At 50.9% G+C, this 17374-nt stretch overlaps 1 protein-coding gene across 18 annotated transcripts in view; it reads right to left on the reverse strand.

Annotated features, from left to right (window-relative positions):
- Positions 1-17374, reverse strand: part of PTPRS (protein tyrosine phosphatase receptor type S) — a 223695-nt gene that overhangs the window by 49687 nt on the left and 156634 nt on the right. For all 18 annotated transcript variants that reach the window (XM_056822484.1, XM_056822481.1, XM_056822477.1 and 15 more), the window contains 4 exons: positions 8641-8910; positions 7180-7761; positions 6311-6444; positions 5450-5594 (listed from right to left, as the gene is read on the reverse strand). In XM_056822484.1, the coding sequence (XP_056678462.1) occupies positions 5450-5594; positions 6311-6444; positions 7180-7761; positions 8641-8910 (1131 nt within the window). The remainder of the gene's footprint in view (positions 1-5449; positions 5595-6310; positions 6445-7179; positions 7762-8640; positions 8911-17374) is intronic.

The following is a 17374-nucleotide window of genomic DNA, read 5'->3' on the forward strand; positions in this document are numbered from 1 at the left end:
TAGTTTTGCTTGAAGCAAAATACCTAGACCTCTTCCCCATTTGTGCTTAAAGCAAGACACTTGGAATCCTTCTTCCATTTTGCCTGGAAGGAGATACTTAAAAGTAGAGGATTTATTTTTATCCAGACTTGCCCAGAATAAAAAAAATATCTGGGACTCTTCCTCCATCTCCCCAAACTCCTGGCTAGTGACCCCAACCAAAAACAACCAAGGAAACTCAAGAACAAATCCAAGGAACTGTGGCAGATGGAAACAAACCAAAGTGTTTGAGGAAATGAAGGATTGAGCTAAAAAGAGGAAAAAAAAAACCAAATCATAATAAAACAGACAATGGCAATAATAATCATAATTGTAATAAAGAAAGAAAGACGGACAGATAGAACGAGCGCCTTCCAGAAAACTCCCAGTCTGGGTACGTACCTTCCACTCTTCAACTGCTAATTTATAAAGACTTTCTTACGAGGGAAGGACAGAAACTGAGCTAGGAGGCCAGACCAAGCTCGTGATGGGTCTCTGGAGGCTAGGATGGCTCTTCTTGGTGCTAAGCTAAGCTTTACCACCCACACTGAGTACTGGGAAACCCAGAGAGGAACACATAAAGGCTTCTCTGGGAAGGACTCAAGATGGGGACTTAGGCCCAAGGATTCAAATTGCTCTGCTTGGCCCCAGAGGGCAGAATTAGGAGCAATGAGGGGAAAGTGGAAGAGAGGCAGATGCTGCCTTGACATATGGGAAAGGAAAATTTTCTAACAATGAAAACTTCCCAAAACGAAATGCACAGCTTTGACAGGTAATGAGCTCCCCATCAGAGGTATTTGGACAGAAATTGGATGACCCACTTTCGAAGGCTGTCATAGAGGAAGTCCCTTAGAGTTCTGACATGCCCTGATTCTACTGGGGTGCACGGGAGGGTTCCTGCCCCGTCATGCGTCCGTGGTCTTGGGTCAGAGGACAGAGCATTAGGAGAGAGCTTAGGGGTCCTCTATTTCATCCAGAGAGAGGAAGGGGCTTTCTAGGAGTCCCTCCACTGTAGGCACCAGGCTTTCCAGATGGCTCCAAGAGCATCGAGAGATATTTACCAGGATGAAGAAGAACGAGCCATCCTGAGCCTCCCGTGTCTGATGAAGGTGGTTGTTTTTGTTTTTTTTTCCTTTCAGAAACCCACTGCAGAGAAGGTCTGGCCTCAACCTACCCTTGCCATCCGGGCCTAAGGGGGCTGAGCCCCACTGTGACATGCCTGGCCTTCCTGTCCTCAGACTCACTGTGCCCATTCCTTGGACCCACTCACTCACTCACCCGCTCTGATCCAGGAGGGCCCAGCCTCATCCCCCAACCCAGAGAGCAGGGCCTTGTGCTCAGGGCCTGGCCTCCTCCTGATGATAACCATGGGGCGCTGAGGCGGGGAGGGCCTGGGGGAGGGAGGGGAAGGAGAAAGGGAGCGTCTTCCTCCCTCCCCACCCTGCCCCCCGCGGCCAGGGGGCCCCACAGGAGAGAACGGATAGTTAGCTGCTCAGAAATGGACCCCGAGGGCCAAGCAGGCTGAAGCTACTTCCTGGGGGAGCTCAGGGCACCATCAGTTTCCTTCACAACCCAGCCCAACCTGCGTGACTGCTAGGGAAGGGGTCCGGGTCCTGATGTGCAAAACCAGAGTCTGTGCTTCAGAGCGTTTTACAGAGTGGGCACAGACCATCTTGTACCATTCCCCCGTTTGACAGATGGGGAAACTGAGGCTCCTAGAGGGGGGGAGGCATGCTCACGTCAGAGATTTGAGAAGGGACCGTCTTGTACATCTTGTCTCATTTGACAGATGGGGAGACGGAGGCTCAGAGAGAGAGAGAGGAGGGGGCCTTTCAAGGTTGTATAGTGAAAGATTCTCTCATTTCAGAGGAAAAAACTGAGGCTAGACAGGGAAAGTGACTTGCTCAGGGTCACACATAGGGAGCAGAGGCGGGCTTCAATCCAGTCTCACAGCTAGGGAGGGGAAATGCAGGGCTCTGGGAGTCCTGGTGCAGCGTGTGTTCTGCCCCCCACTCTCCTGCCAGACCCTAAGAGGAGAGTCACTGGGGGGCCGGGGCTAGGGCAAGGGGCCCCACTCCTGGGATGGAGGAGTCGGGGAGGGGGTGCACGCAGGGTGAGCTGTATTTGTGAATCTGCTTGAGCCCAGCCCGTACTCACCTGAAATGCCATCTTTTACAGGTTCAAAGTTGACTGCCCAAGCCACAAGGATGGCCCTTACTGACCTCGGACGGAAACACGTTTTTTAAACCTTTAAGTACCATAGACTCGGCGCATCCTATGAGGCTCCAGGAATCGGCTGGGGGAGAAGGGGGAGGGGGAGGAAACGGGAGGAGAGGGAAGGAAGCCCCATCTCGGGGGGGGGGGGGGGGGGGGGGGGGCTGTGGGGTTGGAGAATGAGCCCGGCGTGTCCCAGGCCGCCGGGCTCCAGCAGCTCCAAGTCCTCTCTCTGGGCTCCCTGAGCCAGGTACCGACGGAGCCCTCCCGGCTTCCCTGGCCTCCCCCTGCATGGACTCGGCCCAGGATGGCTCTGGTCGGCACCAGCGGCCACACTGACAATGCCCCCAGCACCGGGGGGAGTCGGCGCTGATGACTACAGGTGTGTCTCTGGTACTTGAAGGGTTTAAAAATTCCAGCTTCTTCAGAAAGACAGGGCATACTTTACCTTTAGTTTAATGGATTTAACGGAAGGAAGGGATGCTGGGGCAGAATTGCACGTCAGAGAGACGGGGAGAGAAAGGCTTAGGAAGGACTCGCGCCCTCCCCTCGGCCACGCTGGGGAGGGGGGAGCAGAAAGCAAGCCTGGGGCCTGGGAGAGCGGAGCACCCAGGGGGATGGCAGGGCAGACGGATGGAGGGGAGCGAGGGGAGGAGAAGGCTAAGGAGACTGGCTGTGTGGAGAGGGCCGACCCCGAGCATCGTTTTAACCGTGATAGCTAGTATGTGTAGGGCCCTTTAATGTTAGCAAAGCGCTGTACAAGCTCAAAACAACCCCGGGAACTATGGGCTATTAGTATCCTCTTTTTACAGAGACAGAAGTGCCTTGACCAGGTCCACAGAGCAGGGAATCGTCTAAGACTGGATGTAAACTTGGACCTTCTCCACTACAAGGTCTACTTTCTAGCTACGGCCCCAACTAGCTGGCTGAGAAGTCAAAGGAGACCTTTGTGGGGCCAGGCTTTGAGCCCGTGCCTTCCACCCAACACGCTGGGGCTCAAAGAATCTGTTCTAGTTATATAGTCCCTATAACCTGACACCCCGGAGACGTCTCCTTCCCTTTGCAGAGTCCCAGTTCTCTGCACCTGCTCCCAAATTCTGGGGAGCTGCCATCAACCTAAGTGCCTCCTCCCAGAGGCAGAGAATTCTGGGATTGGCACCATCTCTGCCTGGGCCCCTGCGCCCACTGATCCTGAGGCCGACCCCAGATCAGGCAGCATCGGAGGACTTAGAGGCACAGTGGCCTCTGGTACTGTCTAGGTGAACCCCCTTCCTGGTACAAGGGAAGAAATGATGGGTGACTTGTTCACGGTCATCCCACCAGTGTGGTGCTTCCAAATTAAGGGCAGCCTCACTCAAGTTATGGAATCTCTAAGAGATGGCAAGAGGAAGAAAAATGATGCAAAATCGATTCCAGGTGGGATAGGAATCCTGGCCTTTGCCAAGTCCTTTGTTCCCTATTTTATTTTTCAATATTAAATATTTCCCCTTTCTCTCCCCCCCTCTTCTCTCTCTTTCCCCCTCCCCCCTCTCTCCCTCCCTCCCTGTCTTTCTCTTTGTCTCTCTCCCCTTCCCCCTCTTCTCTCTCCTCTCTCCATCTCTTTGTCTCTCTCCTCTCTATCTCTTCCCCCTCTCCCTCTTCATCTCCCTCCCTCTCTTTCTCTCTGTCTCTCCCCTTCTCCTTCTCTCTCTCTCTCTTCCTCTGTCCTCCCCCTCCACCCCCCTTTGAACGAGACGATGCCAGCCTCCCGAAGGGTCTTAGAGAGTTCTCAGAGGCCGGCCCTCTCCCTTATATTTAGTGTGGGTGTGCGTGCATGCTGCCTCTTCTGTACTGAAGGGACTATTTCATGCATGTGCTTCAGTCTCCTAGGAGAGTGTGCTCTGTGACTCTGGGCAAATCATCTGTAAATGGAAATAACTTGTAGTGTCCCTCTCCCAGGGTGGTAGTGAAGATCCACTGAGATACTACATGAATGATGTTTTCTAAATCTTCAGGCATTCAATAAATGCGGCTACAAGAATAATAATGTGTGAAACACAAGTGGATGCTGCATAAATGCTTGCTGCTTGAGTGATCGTCCTGCTTGGGGGTCATCTCCTCCCATCAGTGGGGTAACGCAGCGGGGTCTCCCTGGAGAGGAGGTCTGTGGCCAGGGCTGCCTCTCTGTGCTTTGGGCTTGTTCTTGACCACACACAGCTCAGGGCCGAAGATGTAACCCAGGGGGGATGAGGGGAGATGGGAAGAGAAGGGAAACACAGAACAACCTGGCCAGCGGCCCCTTGTGTAGTAAGGGGGACTTCAGTATAGGACGGTGTTGTTGGATACAAGACTATGGCCCACAATCCATTAAACTAAATAGCTGGACTGCCTAGACTGGAACCTGGGGGGGGGGGTCACGGGTCCACCCCCCCATCCCAAGATCTTAAGTGAAACCAAGTTCTGGCAGGAGCCCAAGTTTACACTACTGTTAACAAGCAATGCCAGGTCAGAGACCATGAATTCGGGAATCCCTCCACAACCCCGGGCTGCCTCTGTTTCTTCAATCCCTTAGCTGTGACAGGAGAACGAAGGGCCAGAAAGGGGCTCTAGCCCAGCCCCCCCAAACTCTTCACACTGACAGCCCCAAGCCTCGGTGCTATAGGGCATTACTCCAGGTGGTCCCACCTTCCCTTGGGACACATTTCAGAGACTCACAGAACTAGAGGGGACTCTGGAGACCAGTTAGTGCACACCCAATCTCTTCCCCACATTCCCTTCACCTTCTCCCATTTTGCAGATGGGGAAAATAAGGCCCAGAAAAGAAAAGAAAAGGGACTTGCTAAGGCTGTGCTTCAAGTTGATGGCAAATGAGAGGCTTAAATCTAGGTGTACTAAATCCCATGCCAAGTGTCATTGTCTGTTGTGTTCCAAGGCTTGGGAGCTGGACTAAGCCAAGGGCTTGGAGGGTAGGAGAAGAGCTCTCTGAGTGTCTCCCTGCCCCACAGCCCCAGGAGAGCCTGGGGAAGGGGATAGGGGGACTCTGACACGATTCCCTCCCCCCACTGTCAGCTACCCTCTGGCCCTGACGACTGGTCCTTTCTTCCTCCTCTCCCCGTGAGGATGGGTCCATTCCACAGGCCCGAAGCTCTCTGGGATGGGCAGGTGGAGTGGGACTGGGAGGGGGGCCCTGCCTGGCTCCCCTCCCTCACAGTAGGGCCGGGACAGGAGAGACACCTACTAGACTGGAGAGTGCGCTGCCTGACCTCCGAGGTGAAGGCCCCCAGGCCTTGTGCAGAGCGGGCTGCCAGGCGGAAGGTGTACTCAGTATTGGGCTTCAGGTCCTCCACGATGAACCAGGTGGTAGGTCCAAAGTTTTTCCCTACCTAGGATTGCAGAGGGTATAGAGAGATAAGGGAAGGAGGAGGATAGAGGAGTAGGGAGGGAGAAGGAAGGGAGATGAGGAAGGAGAAAGGAGATGAAGAGAGAGGAAAGAAGGAGGAAGAAGGAGGAGAGCACAGAAGAGGCAGAGAGAGAAAAAGGAGAGGGGTGAAGAATAAGAAAGGAGGGAAGGGTAAAAGGAGAGGGGAAGAGAGAGAGAGGGACGGAGAGAAGGAGAAGGAGGAGGAAGAGAATGATAGAATAATGGAGAGGGAGAGAGAGGAGGGAAGGTGGAGAAAGAATAAGAAAGAGATGGAGAGTGAGAGTGAAAGAATGAGAGAGAGAGAGAGAGAGAGAGAGAGAGAGAGAGAGAGAGAGAGAGAGAGAGAGAGAGAGAGAGAGAGTGAAAAAGACAGAGAGTTATTGATTATTTCTACTAGATTTTTAGTTGATTTCCTTGGATTCTCTTAGTATACCATCATGTCATCTGCAAAGAGTTTAGTTTCCTCACTGCCTACTTTGAGCTCTTCAATTTCTTTTTCTTCTCTAATTGCTAGAAAGACACAGAGTGATAGAAACCCCATAGCAAATCTAGGGGTTGGTTTCATTGAGGTCATGGTACCTTCTGTAGCTTGACTTGGCCCTGGTTGAGCCATTCCTCCCACCCCCTACCCTCACTTTTCCCATTCTTCCCCAAATCCCACATCCTACAGGATGGTACCTCTTTGCCATGGTCTCCTTCCCGGTAGAGTAGCTCATACATCACTATACTCTCCTGCCGAGGAGCACTCCAGGTCAGGCTGATGCTGGTCTCTGACTTAGCTTCTGCCCGGAAGTTCATGGGCTGTCCAGGTACTGGCAAGTCAGGGGTGACCAGAAGGTAAGGAAGTTGAGAAAAAGACAAAAATGGATGGGGAAGCCTTATCCCAAACTGTCCCTTTCCCTCTTTCCCCACCTGAATTATAGGTTTTATAGTTGGATGGGGCCTTCATAAACATCTCTAGCCTTGACCCTCTCATTTTACAGGCCAGTGAGGTGAAGATGAATATTCCAGGCCACTCATCTTTTGGGTTTTATTATTTTATTTTTTAACCTTTACCTTCTGTCTTAGAATTAGTTCTGTGTATTGGTTCCAAGGCAGAAGAGTGGTAAGAACTAGACCAGTGGTTCTCAACCTTTCTAATGCCGTGACCCCGCAATACAGTTCCTCATGTTGAAGTGACCCCAAACCAAAAAATTATTTTGGTGGCTACTTCAGAACTGTAATTTTGCTACAGTTATGATTCAGAATGTAAATACTTGATATGCATTATGTATTCTCATTGCTACAAATTGAGAGGTTGAGAACTGCTGGACTAGACAATGGTGGTTAAGTGACTTGCCTAGAGTCACACAGCTGGGAAGTATCTGAGGCCAGATTTGAACCTGAAATCTCCTGTTTCTGGGCCTGACTCTCTATCCACTGAGCCACCCAGCTGCCCCAGCTTTTAGGTTTTAGAAGGGGGATCCAGGGCTTATACAAAGACCATCCCATTTCCAGCCCCAATTCTTGGGATGACGGAGGGGTGACACCTCTAACCAGTGACTTACCTCCCTGCTGCGTTTTGACCTGGATGGGATCCGAGAGGGGTCCATCACCCACAGAGGTGAAGGCCAGGACTCGGACCGTGTAGGTCTCATCCTCTAACAGACTGCCCACGGTAGTCAGGAGACTGTCATCCACATTGTGCTTCTGCCAGTTCCCAACAGGGTGGTCAGGCTCCATGGTGTAATAGACACGATAGCCACGGATCAGGCCATTGGGTTCCACTGGCTCCTCCCACTGGATGATCATGGTGGTGGCGCTGAGCATGCGGCCCTGCACATTTCGGGGGGCGCTGGCCGGGGCTTGCTCCCCGGTCCGGGTCACTACTGACTCGCTGGGAGGACCCTGTCCTATGGTGTTGACGGCCGACACCCAGATCTCATACTCCGAGTTGGGGCTGAGGCCCCCAATGCTGTAGCGGGTGGTGGTGATGTCCTCTTTGATCTGATAAGGGCCATCCTGGCTCTTGGACTTGTACTCAATGACATAATAGGACACGGGGTCAGGATTGCCTGAGTCCCATGTGATGGTGATGCTGGTGGCCGTATTCTCTGTCACTACTGGGGTTCCAGGGGCCTTGGGGAGGGCTGGGGAGCAGGAGAGATCAGTCAGTCAACCGACAACCATCTATGGCCCACCTACCAAGTGCAAAGCACTCTAAATACAAACTTGGGAGCATGTGGCAAAGAGGAGAGCTTCCTTAGGTCACCTGCCTGCTCAAAAAACTTCAAAGGCTCCCCACTGCCTAGAAGAGGACATACAAATCCCCTCCACTGACATCGGAGGGCCTGCCCTCTGCAGCTTGGCACCAACCTCTTTCCAGGTCTGAAATGCCCTCCCTAGTCTTTGTGCAGAGATCCTTCTCTTCCTCCTGGACCCAGGAGCATTCCCTCCCCTTCATCGTTCTAGGAAGCCTTCTCTGATCCCTTCTCCCCTCCTCTACCTCACGTAGCCCTTTGTTTCACACTTCTAGGATATACATCACAGAACATGAAATAAATAACCACTGATGGCCTCCTCTGCCTGGAATGACTGGAAGCCCAATGGGGGTCTTATTTAAGCCCAGTGGCTACTTCTAGTTCCAAGGACAGCACTCTGCACCCAGTGGATGCTTAATACATTTAATAAATAAATCAAAATGAATTCTGATAGTTCTCCACTCTGGCCCAGAGAGCTGTCACCAGTGGGTCAGTTGGGAAAGGGGAGTCTAGGTCACATAACACTTAGGCTACATTTGCTGAGGGATGGGTTGGAGATCCCAAAGAGGAAGTGGCCCTTCTTTGGTGCTTCAAACCAATCTTGTGGTTGAGATTTTATCAGACTTATTTTTCAGGTGGAAATTGAGGTCAGAGGAGGAGGAATGGCCTGTCTGAGGTCACAGAGAATGTCAGTGGCAAGGACAGAATCAGTGGACCACTGCCAGGGGATAATTCTGAGCTAGTGGAGGGCCCCTGGGGGCCACTTACACTTCACTGTAATCTGTGCCACGGCCTCGATGACACCCAGACTGGACATGGCCACGCATGTATAGTTGGCTGAGTCCTTGACATCGGTGAGCTCCAGGACATTACGCCCAACAGGCATGTCATCCTCGGGGGTCAGGTCCTCGGCCCCCTGCATCCACTTGACGTAGGGCATGGGGGAGCCCACGGCCACACAGGTGATGTTGACGTTACCTCCAGGCATAATCTCGTGGCTGACAGGCAGGATGGAGAAACGGGGGGCCACCCGGCGTACTGGGGATCAGGGGGAGTGGGGCCAGATGCACAAGGGGAGGAAACAAACAAAACAAAAAAAAGAACAGAAAGGAAAAGAAAGAAAGAAAGAAAGAAGAAAGAAAAAAAGAAAAACAGGGGAAAACAATTTCAATACAAAATGGGCTCTTTCCTCCCCCCCTTGAGTTTTTTAAAAAACAAAACAAAAAAAATTAAAGGAACAAAAATTAAACACAAATAAATAATAATATCAAAATAAGATACTTCACAAACAATATATATATATCATAGACACAAAGCGATATTTCATAGCAACAGGGCTCCATTGATCAAGGGTAGACCCATCACAGCACAGATAGTGACACAAAAATTTATCAGTCATTTCTCATCTTTACTGACAGATCCGGCTTCCCTCTCCCTAAATAGACAGATCTTCTTAGGGTCCGGTGTGTATGTGTGTGTGTGTGTGTGTGTGTGTGTGTGTGTGTGTGTGTGTGTGTGTGTGTGTGTGTGTGTAAATCTTCTACTCCTGACTGGGCTAATGGGATTATCTAGTCCCAACTCCCACACTCTAGGCTGGGGAGGCCTAGAAAACTTGGGGATTAAAGTGTGTGAATACAGGTATGTGTGTCTTGGGGTGGGGGGGATAGAAAGAGTATGAAAATGTGTGTGGATGCACAAATACTCTTGTGTACAACCGGGGAAAGTCCAGTGTCCCAGCCCCTAGGAATTGAGGGTTTCCTGGTCAAGGTGAGAAGGAAGATGCAGGCAGGAATCTTTATATTCGCTCTCTGAGGGGTGAGAGGGTGAATGAAAAGGCTGGTCGTGGGGATGTCAATACCACCTAGTTAGCAGAAGTTGGGGATGTTGGTGGGGAGATGACAGTGTCTTTGGGGAGCCTGTCCTAACCCTTCACACCCCCCTCCCCACCCTACCCGGGGACCGAGAGGAAAAGATGAGAAACTCTAATGAAATTTTTGTGGTTTTCGGGTATAGAAACCCTAACAAAGCCTCTTGAAGATCTGACAAGGTTCCATCGATAGATGCAGCTTTCAGAGTCACAAACATCATGCAAAATAGGTCAAGAGAGAAAGAGAGACAGAGACAGAGACAGAGACATAGGGAGGGGCAGAGAGAGAAAGAAACGGACAGAGGAGAGATAAAAAAATGCAAAGGAGTAGATCTTGGGGGGCCGCTAGCATATGCCCAGGTGGGTACTGGAGACAGGAAAGACAGACAGAGAAAAGAGAGCAAGGAAAGAGAGGAGAAAAAGAGAGGAGAAAAAGAGAGAAGGGGAGGGGAGGGGGAACCCACTTCAATGCTGCATACTCTTATTCTAGCTGATGTGAGACAATGTGGCATGTCACATTGTCACATCACAGCCCTGGCGGAATAATAAATAGAATAATTAATAATAATAATAATAATAAAGAGAAGAATAATCATAATCATAAACAAGGGTGATGGACTTTGGACGTTGAGAAGACAGTGACATGTTCTATGCATCTCCTTAGCTGAGAAGTGGATGCAGCCTTCGGACCTTACCCAGTAGAACATGAAGGCGGAGGGTGGGTTTCGGGGCCTCTGTTTTCTGAAGGTAGCCACCTCCTTCGGGGCTCCTGACCTCAGCCCCCTTCCCTAGCTACCCTCTGCCCAGTACCCCATACGGACTTCCTTGTGAAAGGCAAAGGATCTCAGGATTTCGATTTAGAGTGGAAAGGGATCTAGGAGAGCCCCTGGTCTAATTCCCCCCACGGATAGAAGGGGAAACATGGGCCTGGAGCAAGGAACAGGTTTGCTCAAGGCCACACCATGGATCTGGCTCTGGCCCTCTGACTCTCCAGCGGCAGAACCCTTTCCCATTCTATTCGGTTGGGAGGAAACCTTTTGGGAACCCAGGAGCTGCAAAAATCTCTTCTCCCAGAGCAGGGCTTATGCCATGGCATAGAAGATCCAGGTTAAAGTTTTTTGGAAGAGCCCTTGCCCTCTGGGAAGGCCCAGAGCCAGCAGTATGAGTTTGAGTCCCAGTTCCAACCCATACTAGCCAACTGATGATCATGGCCAAATCATCTTACCTCTCCTAAGCCTTAAGTTTCCTCATCCACCAAATGGGAAAAGTGAGGCTCGGACTACCTCCTCTATAAGGTCCTCAAGCATCATCATCATCATCACCATTATTATTAGAAGAGCTGGAGGAACTGTAATAGATCCCCCAGACCTCTGTCCCCATCCAGGTCCACACTCAGCCAACTATGGTTTTAGGGTTGGGGTTTACTAAAGATCCAAAGGGACCTGGCAGAGCCGTGCCTGGAATCCGGGGCTCCTGTCACACCTCCAGTTTTTACACTCGGAGCATGGACTGGAAGGTGACCCCCCTCCAAAAGATGCAGGGTGGACCAGGAGGCCTCCACATCCTGGCAAAGAAGGGGTGGCTGAAGGGTCTTTGATTTCTGCTGCAGTTGGTGCCCAAAGCTTAAGAATTGAGGGGTATAAGGCTCCTGTCTTCTATGCTACCCTTGACAGAGTGGACTTGGGGGTGCTGGTAATGAACTTGGGGGGCTCAGGAAGTGCACTGTCCTTCATTCCTCCCTGGCTCCTGGAAGAGGGTGATCATGGGGTGCTTGGCGAGGTTTTAACAACCTCCCTGCTTCAGCTCTTGGGCCTTCCCTGGACTCATCCTTTAAGGAGGAGGAATGGAGAAGGGGACTAAGGCTGCTGGTTGTATAACAAAGGGAGGCCCAGGGTCTCCAGCAGACAGGAACCCCTGTGGGAAGGAGAGGAGAAGGCCCAGGAAGCCCTACTGGGCAGGAAGCTACCAGCGTTTCAGAAAACGGAGTCCCACGAAAGCCCAGAGAGTCACACCGGAGACAAGATGGAGAGAGAGTTTAAATGGAACCCAACCGAAGGGCATGCAGACGGAGTGGAGGTGTGGAGGGCAGGATGAGTCTTCCAGGGGGGCGGTGAAGGGTGGTGGATGGGGAGGATGCTGTGCAGAAGGAGATATGTAACTTTCTGGAGGAGAGCCGGGGGCATGGAGGAGAGAAATGAGGGGAACGCCACTGGACAGAATCCAGTCGGCAGAGAGCATCCACAGCAACATACAAACACCAGCAGGTGGGATGCGAACGCTGAGTTGTCATGGAAACAGACACGACAGGAAATTCAAACTGAGGATTAATTAATCAAAGACAAAAAACAGAATTGACTAAAAAAATAAAACTAAGAGAAAGCATATCGGATGGGTGTGTGGGTGCTGAAAATCGGGGTCTGAAAGGAAAAGGGCTACTGTTTCCCTGGGGAGGGGGGCCCCCCTGGCAGAACACAAGCCTAGGCCCTGGGCTGGCCACCTCCAGGGATGAGGAAGGCCCAGAAGGACAGGCTAGTGGTGACCAGTTTTCTTGGGCTTCCTTCTGGGACCCAGCAAGTGTTTTTTTTTTTGTGCCTAGGATTGGAGGGGCCAGGAGAAAGGGGGGACTACCTCTGGGAGAGAAACCCCCATGCTGAATGAGAAGAGCCAACAGAGACTGGGGAATCAAAAGACTTTGTTTTTTCAAGTTGGCCTTTGTGGTTGGAGCTTGGGGCCACAGTGCATGGGACAGGCAGGATCTTCCTGGAGAAAAATTAGGCAAACTAGCCCAGGCCTCAGTGTGTGTTCCCCCAGTGCTACCCAGAGCCTCTCCACAAAAATCCTCTGACTAGCTCTTTGTTAGCCACAACTGGGTCCCTGGCCCACTGTGAGGGAGGAATATGGTACAGGGATTCTAGGAGTTAAGAGCTAGAAGGAAGGCTTCACAGAGATCATCTGGGGTCCTCCTCCGATTTTACAGATGGAGGAAATGAGGCTCAGACAATGTCAGTGGCTTTCCAAAAGGTCACAGTGAATGGCAAAGCTGTGATCGGAACCCAGGTCTTTTAGAGAACTCCAAATCCAAATGCCTTCTACTACAGCCAGGCCAGGATTTTGAATTCTTTGAAAAGAGACGTGGGAAAAGTGCCAGATCAAGGGAAATGCCCAAGAGAGGGAAATTCCCTGTTATCCCTGGGGAGGGGATATGGGATGGGGTGAAGACCATGGAAGAGGTCAGTGTTCAAAATAAAGGGCCCCCCAGTGATAGGAATCTGGCCAGGTGACCACAATATGGGAGCTATTGGGAAGATAACTGGAGGGTCAGGCGAGGGGTGGCTATGAGGGCCATTGCAGGTACTAGGCAGAGAGTGGGCACCATTTTGGAACAGGTTCAGAAAGTGGGTACAAACAGGGTGGTCCCATGGCTCTCAGGGAGCACTGTGACTGTGCCTTGGTGGAAGAATCTGCTCCAAATCAGATGGTTAGCTTATTTAATGGCTGTTAGCACATCCAAAGGGGATTTAAAAATGACTCTACTCAGTCTTGTGAGCCAAAGGGTCATAAAGCTAAACAAATAACAACTATCATTTGAACCTGGGTCCTTCAACTTTGAATCTATGGCTCTTCTCTCCATATCACACAGTATGTCATAGTTGAAAGGAAACCTTACTGCAAAGGTTCTTAACCTGGGGTCCACAAACCCCCAAAAGGGTCTGTGTATTGATTTCTGGTGGTCTATGAATTTTTAAAAAATTGATGACTGTATTTTGATTTGATTGCTTTTTAAAATCCTCTATACTTTATTTTGTGCATTTAAAAACATTCTTTTGAGAAGGGGATCACAAGCGTTACTAGACTGAATGCCAAAGGAATCCAGAATGCAAAAAATGGTTAAGAACCCCTGACTTAGAACAGAGAAGAGCAGAGTCCAGACCATCTGGTTTGTCCCCCTAAGTTTGTTGATAGATGAAGATGGAGTACAATGAGAGAACAAAGCCAGTATCTGAACCCAGGTCCTGTGAGTCCACACTGAGGGCCCAACTCACATTGTCATGCAAGTAAGACCCATCTATTTTGCCCAATGGCTTCTGCTCAGCCTTCTCTTCAGATGGCTTTCACTGTCTTTTTGGTGTCTAAGCTATGCTTAAGAATACAGGCGCCTGAAAGGCTTCTGGCAGCTGGCATGGCTCAGATGTTCAATAAATAACCCTAACAAGTGGCCATTCTGAAGGGCCCACAGCCCTAACATGAACTAAAGCCATCCGCTAGATGAATAAATTGCGGGTTCAGGAAAAGATGTGTCACACCAGCTAGGATCAGCTGGTGCCCATCCCAGGTCCTGCCCATGGTAGGTGCTACATGAAGGATTGCCCCACTGGGCTTCATCAAGTGTCCTTGGAATATTTCCCTGATGCATTTGTGGGCCATGCATTCCTTCTTATATGGCTTTCTGCCCTTCTGGGGACCCCTCTGAGGCCTGGTTAGGTTGCAGCCACCAAGGAGGATCTTTAATCCTTTTGCACCAGGCAGGCATATGGGCGGAGGTTGCTGAGCCAATGGTCAGGGTCCCAGGAAATGGGGGTGGTGGTGGTGGGGTGGTCGAGGCTGTGTTCTGCCAAGTTTGGGCTCAACCCATCACTGACCCACCCAACATCATTGCCCCCAGCTGCAGAAATTGAGGTGTGGGTTAGAGAGGAAGGCAGGTATGGGGCCTGCGAGGCTGAGAGGGCCCCGGAGGACCCACACCCACGGTTACCGACCTGACTGGAGGGTCCAGGCGGGTTAATTTGGCAACACCAGCCTCTGTCCTCAGCATGCTCCCGGGGAGGGATCCGGCTGGCTCCGGCTTTTCCAATCCTTCACCGATTAGCCAGCGTCCCGGTGGGGGAACCCACTGGGGTGAAGGAGGGCAGGAGGTGGGCCGGAAAGGGGGAGGAGGTGGTGGTGAGAGAACCTGCCGCTTCAAACCCCGATTCACATGAAAACCAACTCAAAACCGGTCAAAGCAATAGGAAGAGACCCCCCAAAAAAGGAAGAGCGAGGAAACCAAACCAGACCAAAAAGGGGTCAAGGGGGAGGGGAAAAGGGGTGAGGGTTTGGGGAGGGGAGAGGGAGAAATCAAAAGGTGAAGTGATTTGGTTGAAGCACTAGGAACGAAATCAGTGTTAACATCTCAACATTCAGCAAGCCACTGCTCCAATGGGGTGAGAAGGCGGACAGTATTGGCCATTTTGGGGAGAGAGGAGCTATTCCATCTTACTCCAAAATGAGGATGGGGGGAAGGAGCATGGTGGACACCAAAGTAATGAACAGCCTCTAGAGTATTAGTGAAGCTTAGATTACACCTGTCGGGGTTGGGGGGTGGGGGCAAGGGCTGCCCCCACTGCCCAACTCCAGGCCCTGCCCTTTCATCAGGCCCACATCTGAGATTGGGACCCAGTGTTCTGACTTCGTACCTCAGCTGGTCCCCAGAGGATGATCCCACTGTGTATCCCAGCCTCTTGCCCCCATTCACGGTCCTTATTTCTCCACCTGTCCCCATCCCACTCCCCCAGCTACCTCCCACCCAGATTCAAAGTCAGAACAGATGGATCCAGGCATATCAGCAACTGGGTTGAGGAGGATATGCTTTTCATTTGACCCTGGGTGATGGTGGTGACAGTGGTGGTGGCAGCTTTTGAAGTCTTTCTTGCTTTGGGAGTTCCCAACACTGGAAATGTCTTTCCTTTATTTGCTGGTTGGTTTTGGTAATTTTTTTTTAAACCAAGACAGAGATCCAAAGAATCTCAGTCTTAGCTGAATTCCAATCCCCCTCACTCCCGCACTGCTGAAGACCAGATGTGGGCATCTGTTGGGGGTGGGGGGATTCCACTTTGATTGTGACAAGGTGTAATCTAATTCCCTCCCCTCCCTCCACTAAAACAGAGAGAACAGCAGTGCAAGGTTATGAGATACAGGCAGGCAAGAGAGTCCCAGGTCAGTACAGCACAGTGTTCCTGTGGGGAGCCTTGAGCATTGGTTTTGTCCTTGAGAAATCCCACAGATATATAGTTTGGGGAGGGGGTGTCCAGGGGTTGGAGCAGAGAGATGGTGACTTTGGGATGTGAGGGGTCAAGATTAGGAGAAAAAGTAAGGGAGGGTGTGAGAGGGAGAGGGAGAGAGAAAAAGGGGGAGGAGAGAGAAAAAGTGAGAGAGAGAGAGAGAGAGAGAGAGAGAGAGAGAGAGAGAGAGAGAGAGAGAGAGAGAGAGAGAGAGAGAGGGAGGGAGGGAGGGAGGGAGAAACAGAGAGAGAGAGAGAGAGAGAGAGAGAGAGAGAGAGAGAGAGAGAGAGAGAGAGGGAGGGAGGGAGGGAGGGAGAAACAGAGAGAGAGAGAGAGAGAGAGAGAGAGAGAGAGAGAGAGAGAGAGGGAGGGAGGGAGGGAGGGAGAAACAGAGAGAGAGAGAGAGAGAGAGAGAGAGGGAGGGAGGGAGGGAGGGGAGGGAGAGACAGAGAGAGAGAGAGAGAGAGAGAGAGAGAGAGAGAGAGAGAGAGAGAGAGAGAGAGGGAAGGAGGGAGAGACAGAGAGACAGAGAGAGAGAGACAGAGAGAGAGAGAGAGAGAGAGAGAGGGAGGGAGGGAGAGACAGAGAGAGAGACAGAGAGAGGGAGGGGAGGGGAGAGAGAGAGAGACAGAGAGAGAGAAGAGAGAGAGAGAGAGAGAGAGAGAGAGAGAGAGAGAGAGAGAGAGAGAGAGAGAGAGAGAGAGAGAGAGAGAGATCTCAGAGCCCACACACCTGGAAGTGAGAGTTCGGAGAGATAGGAAGGTCAGGTATATTCAGAGAGTGAGGCCCCAGAAGGTTCAAGCAATTTCTTGGGTGGGAAGAGAATGACGTTAAGTCCTTCCCTTCTCTACTATCTGTGGGTTCTGATCTCAAGGGTCCAGTGTGGGGTGGGCCAATAGGAGTAATTTTCAGATGAAAGGTTTAAGAAAACTCCAAGTTCTAGAGTAATTTTCAGATGAAAGGTTAAGAAACTCCAAGTTCTACTTGCTGGGAACCATGGAAGAATTATCAAGTGGGAAAGGGGGCAGGGAGTTATGGCTTTAATATCTTTAGCTTTTTTACTTAGTGAAGTCATCTGAACTCCAAGAGTTTTCTCTGAGAGATGTCTGGATTTCTGTGTTTAAAAGCAGAGATTGCCTAAAATTGCTCTTAATTACCTCTTTCAACACTGGGGGTCACTTTCAAGGCCACTGGGATGAGCAGTTGATGACAGTCTCTCAGGATTTGGATACTATCTACCCTCTGATGTCTTCCTACTTCTTGCTGTGTCTGGTCTAAATTAGGCTATGTTCAAGGCCCTCTCCAATCTGGCCCACTTCTTGTTCTCTGCTCCTGACATGTAAGGCCCTCTGTAACTGCTTCCCTGCCCCCCCCTAAGCCCTGTCTCCCAGAAAGTGTCTCAATTCTTAGAAACTTGTTGTCTTCACTATCCCTTATTTGTGCCATGCTGGCAAGAATGGTAAAGGACCTTAAGAAATAATTTACTCAAATCTATTCATTTTGCAGCTAGGGGAAACTGAAGTTCAGAGAGAAGGCATAAATTATGCCAAGATACATAGCTAGAAATTGAGCCTGGGTCTTCTGATGTCAGATTTCA

This window comes from Monodelphis domestica, chromosome 3 (assembly GCF_027887165.1).
Source record: "Monodelphis domestica isolate mMonDom1 chromosome 3, mMonDom1.pri, whole genome shotgun sequence".
Taxonomy (NCBI): domain Eukaryota; kingdom Metazoa; phylum Chordata; class Mammalia; order Didelphimorphia; family Didelphidae; genus Monodelphis; species Monodelphis domestica.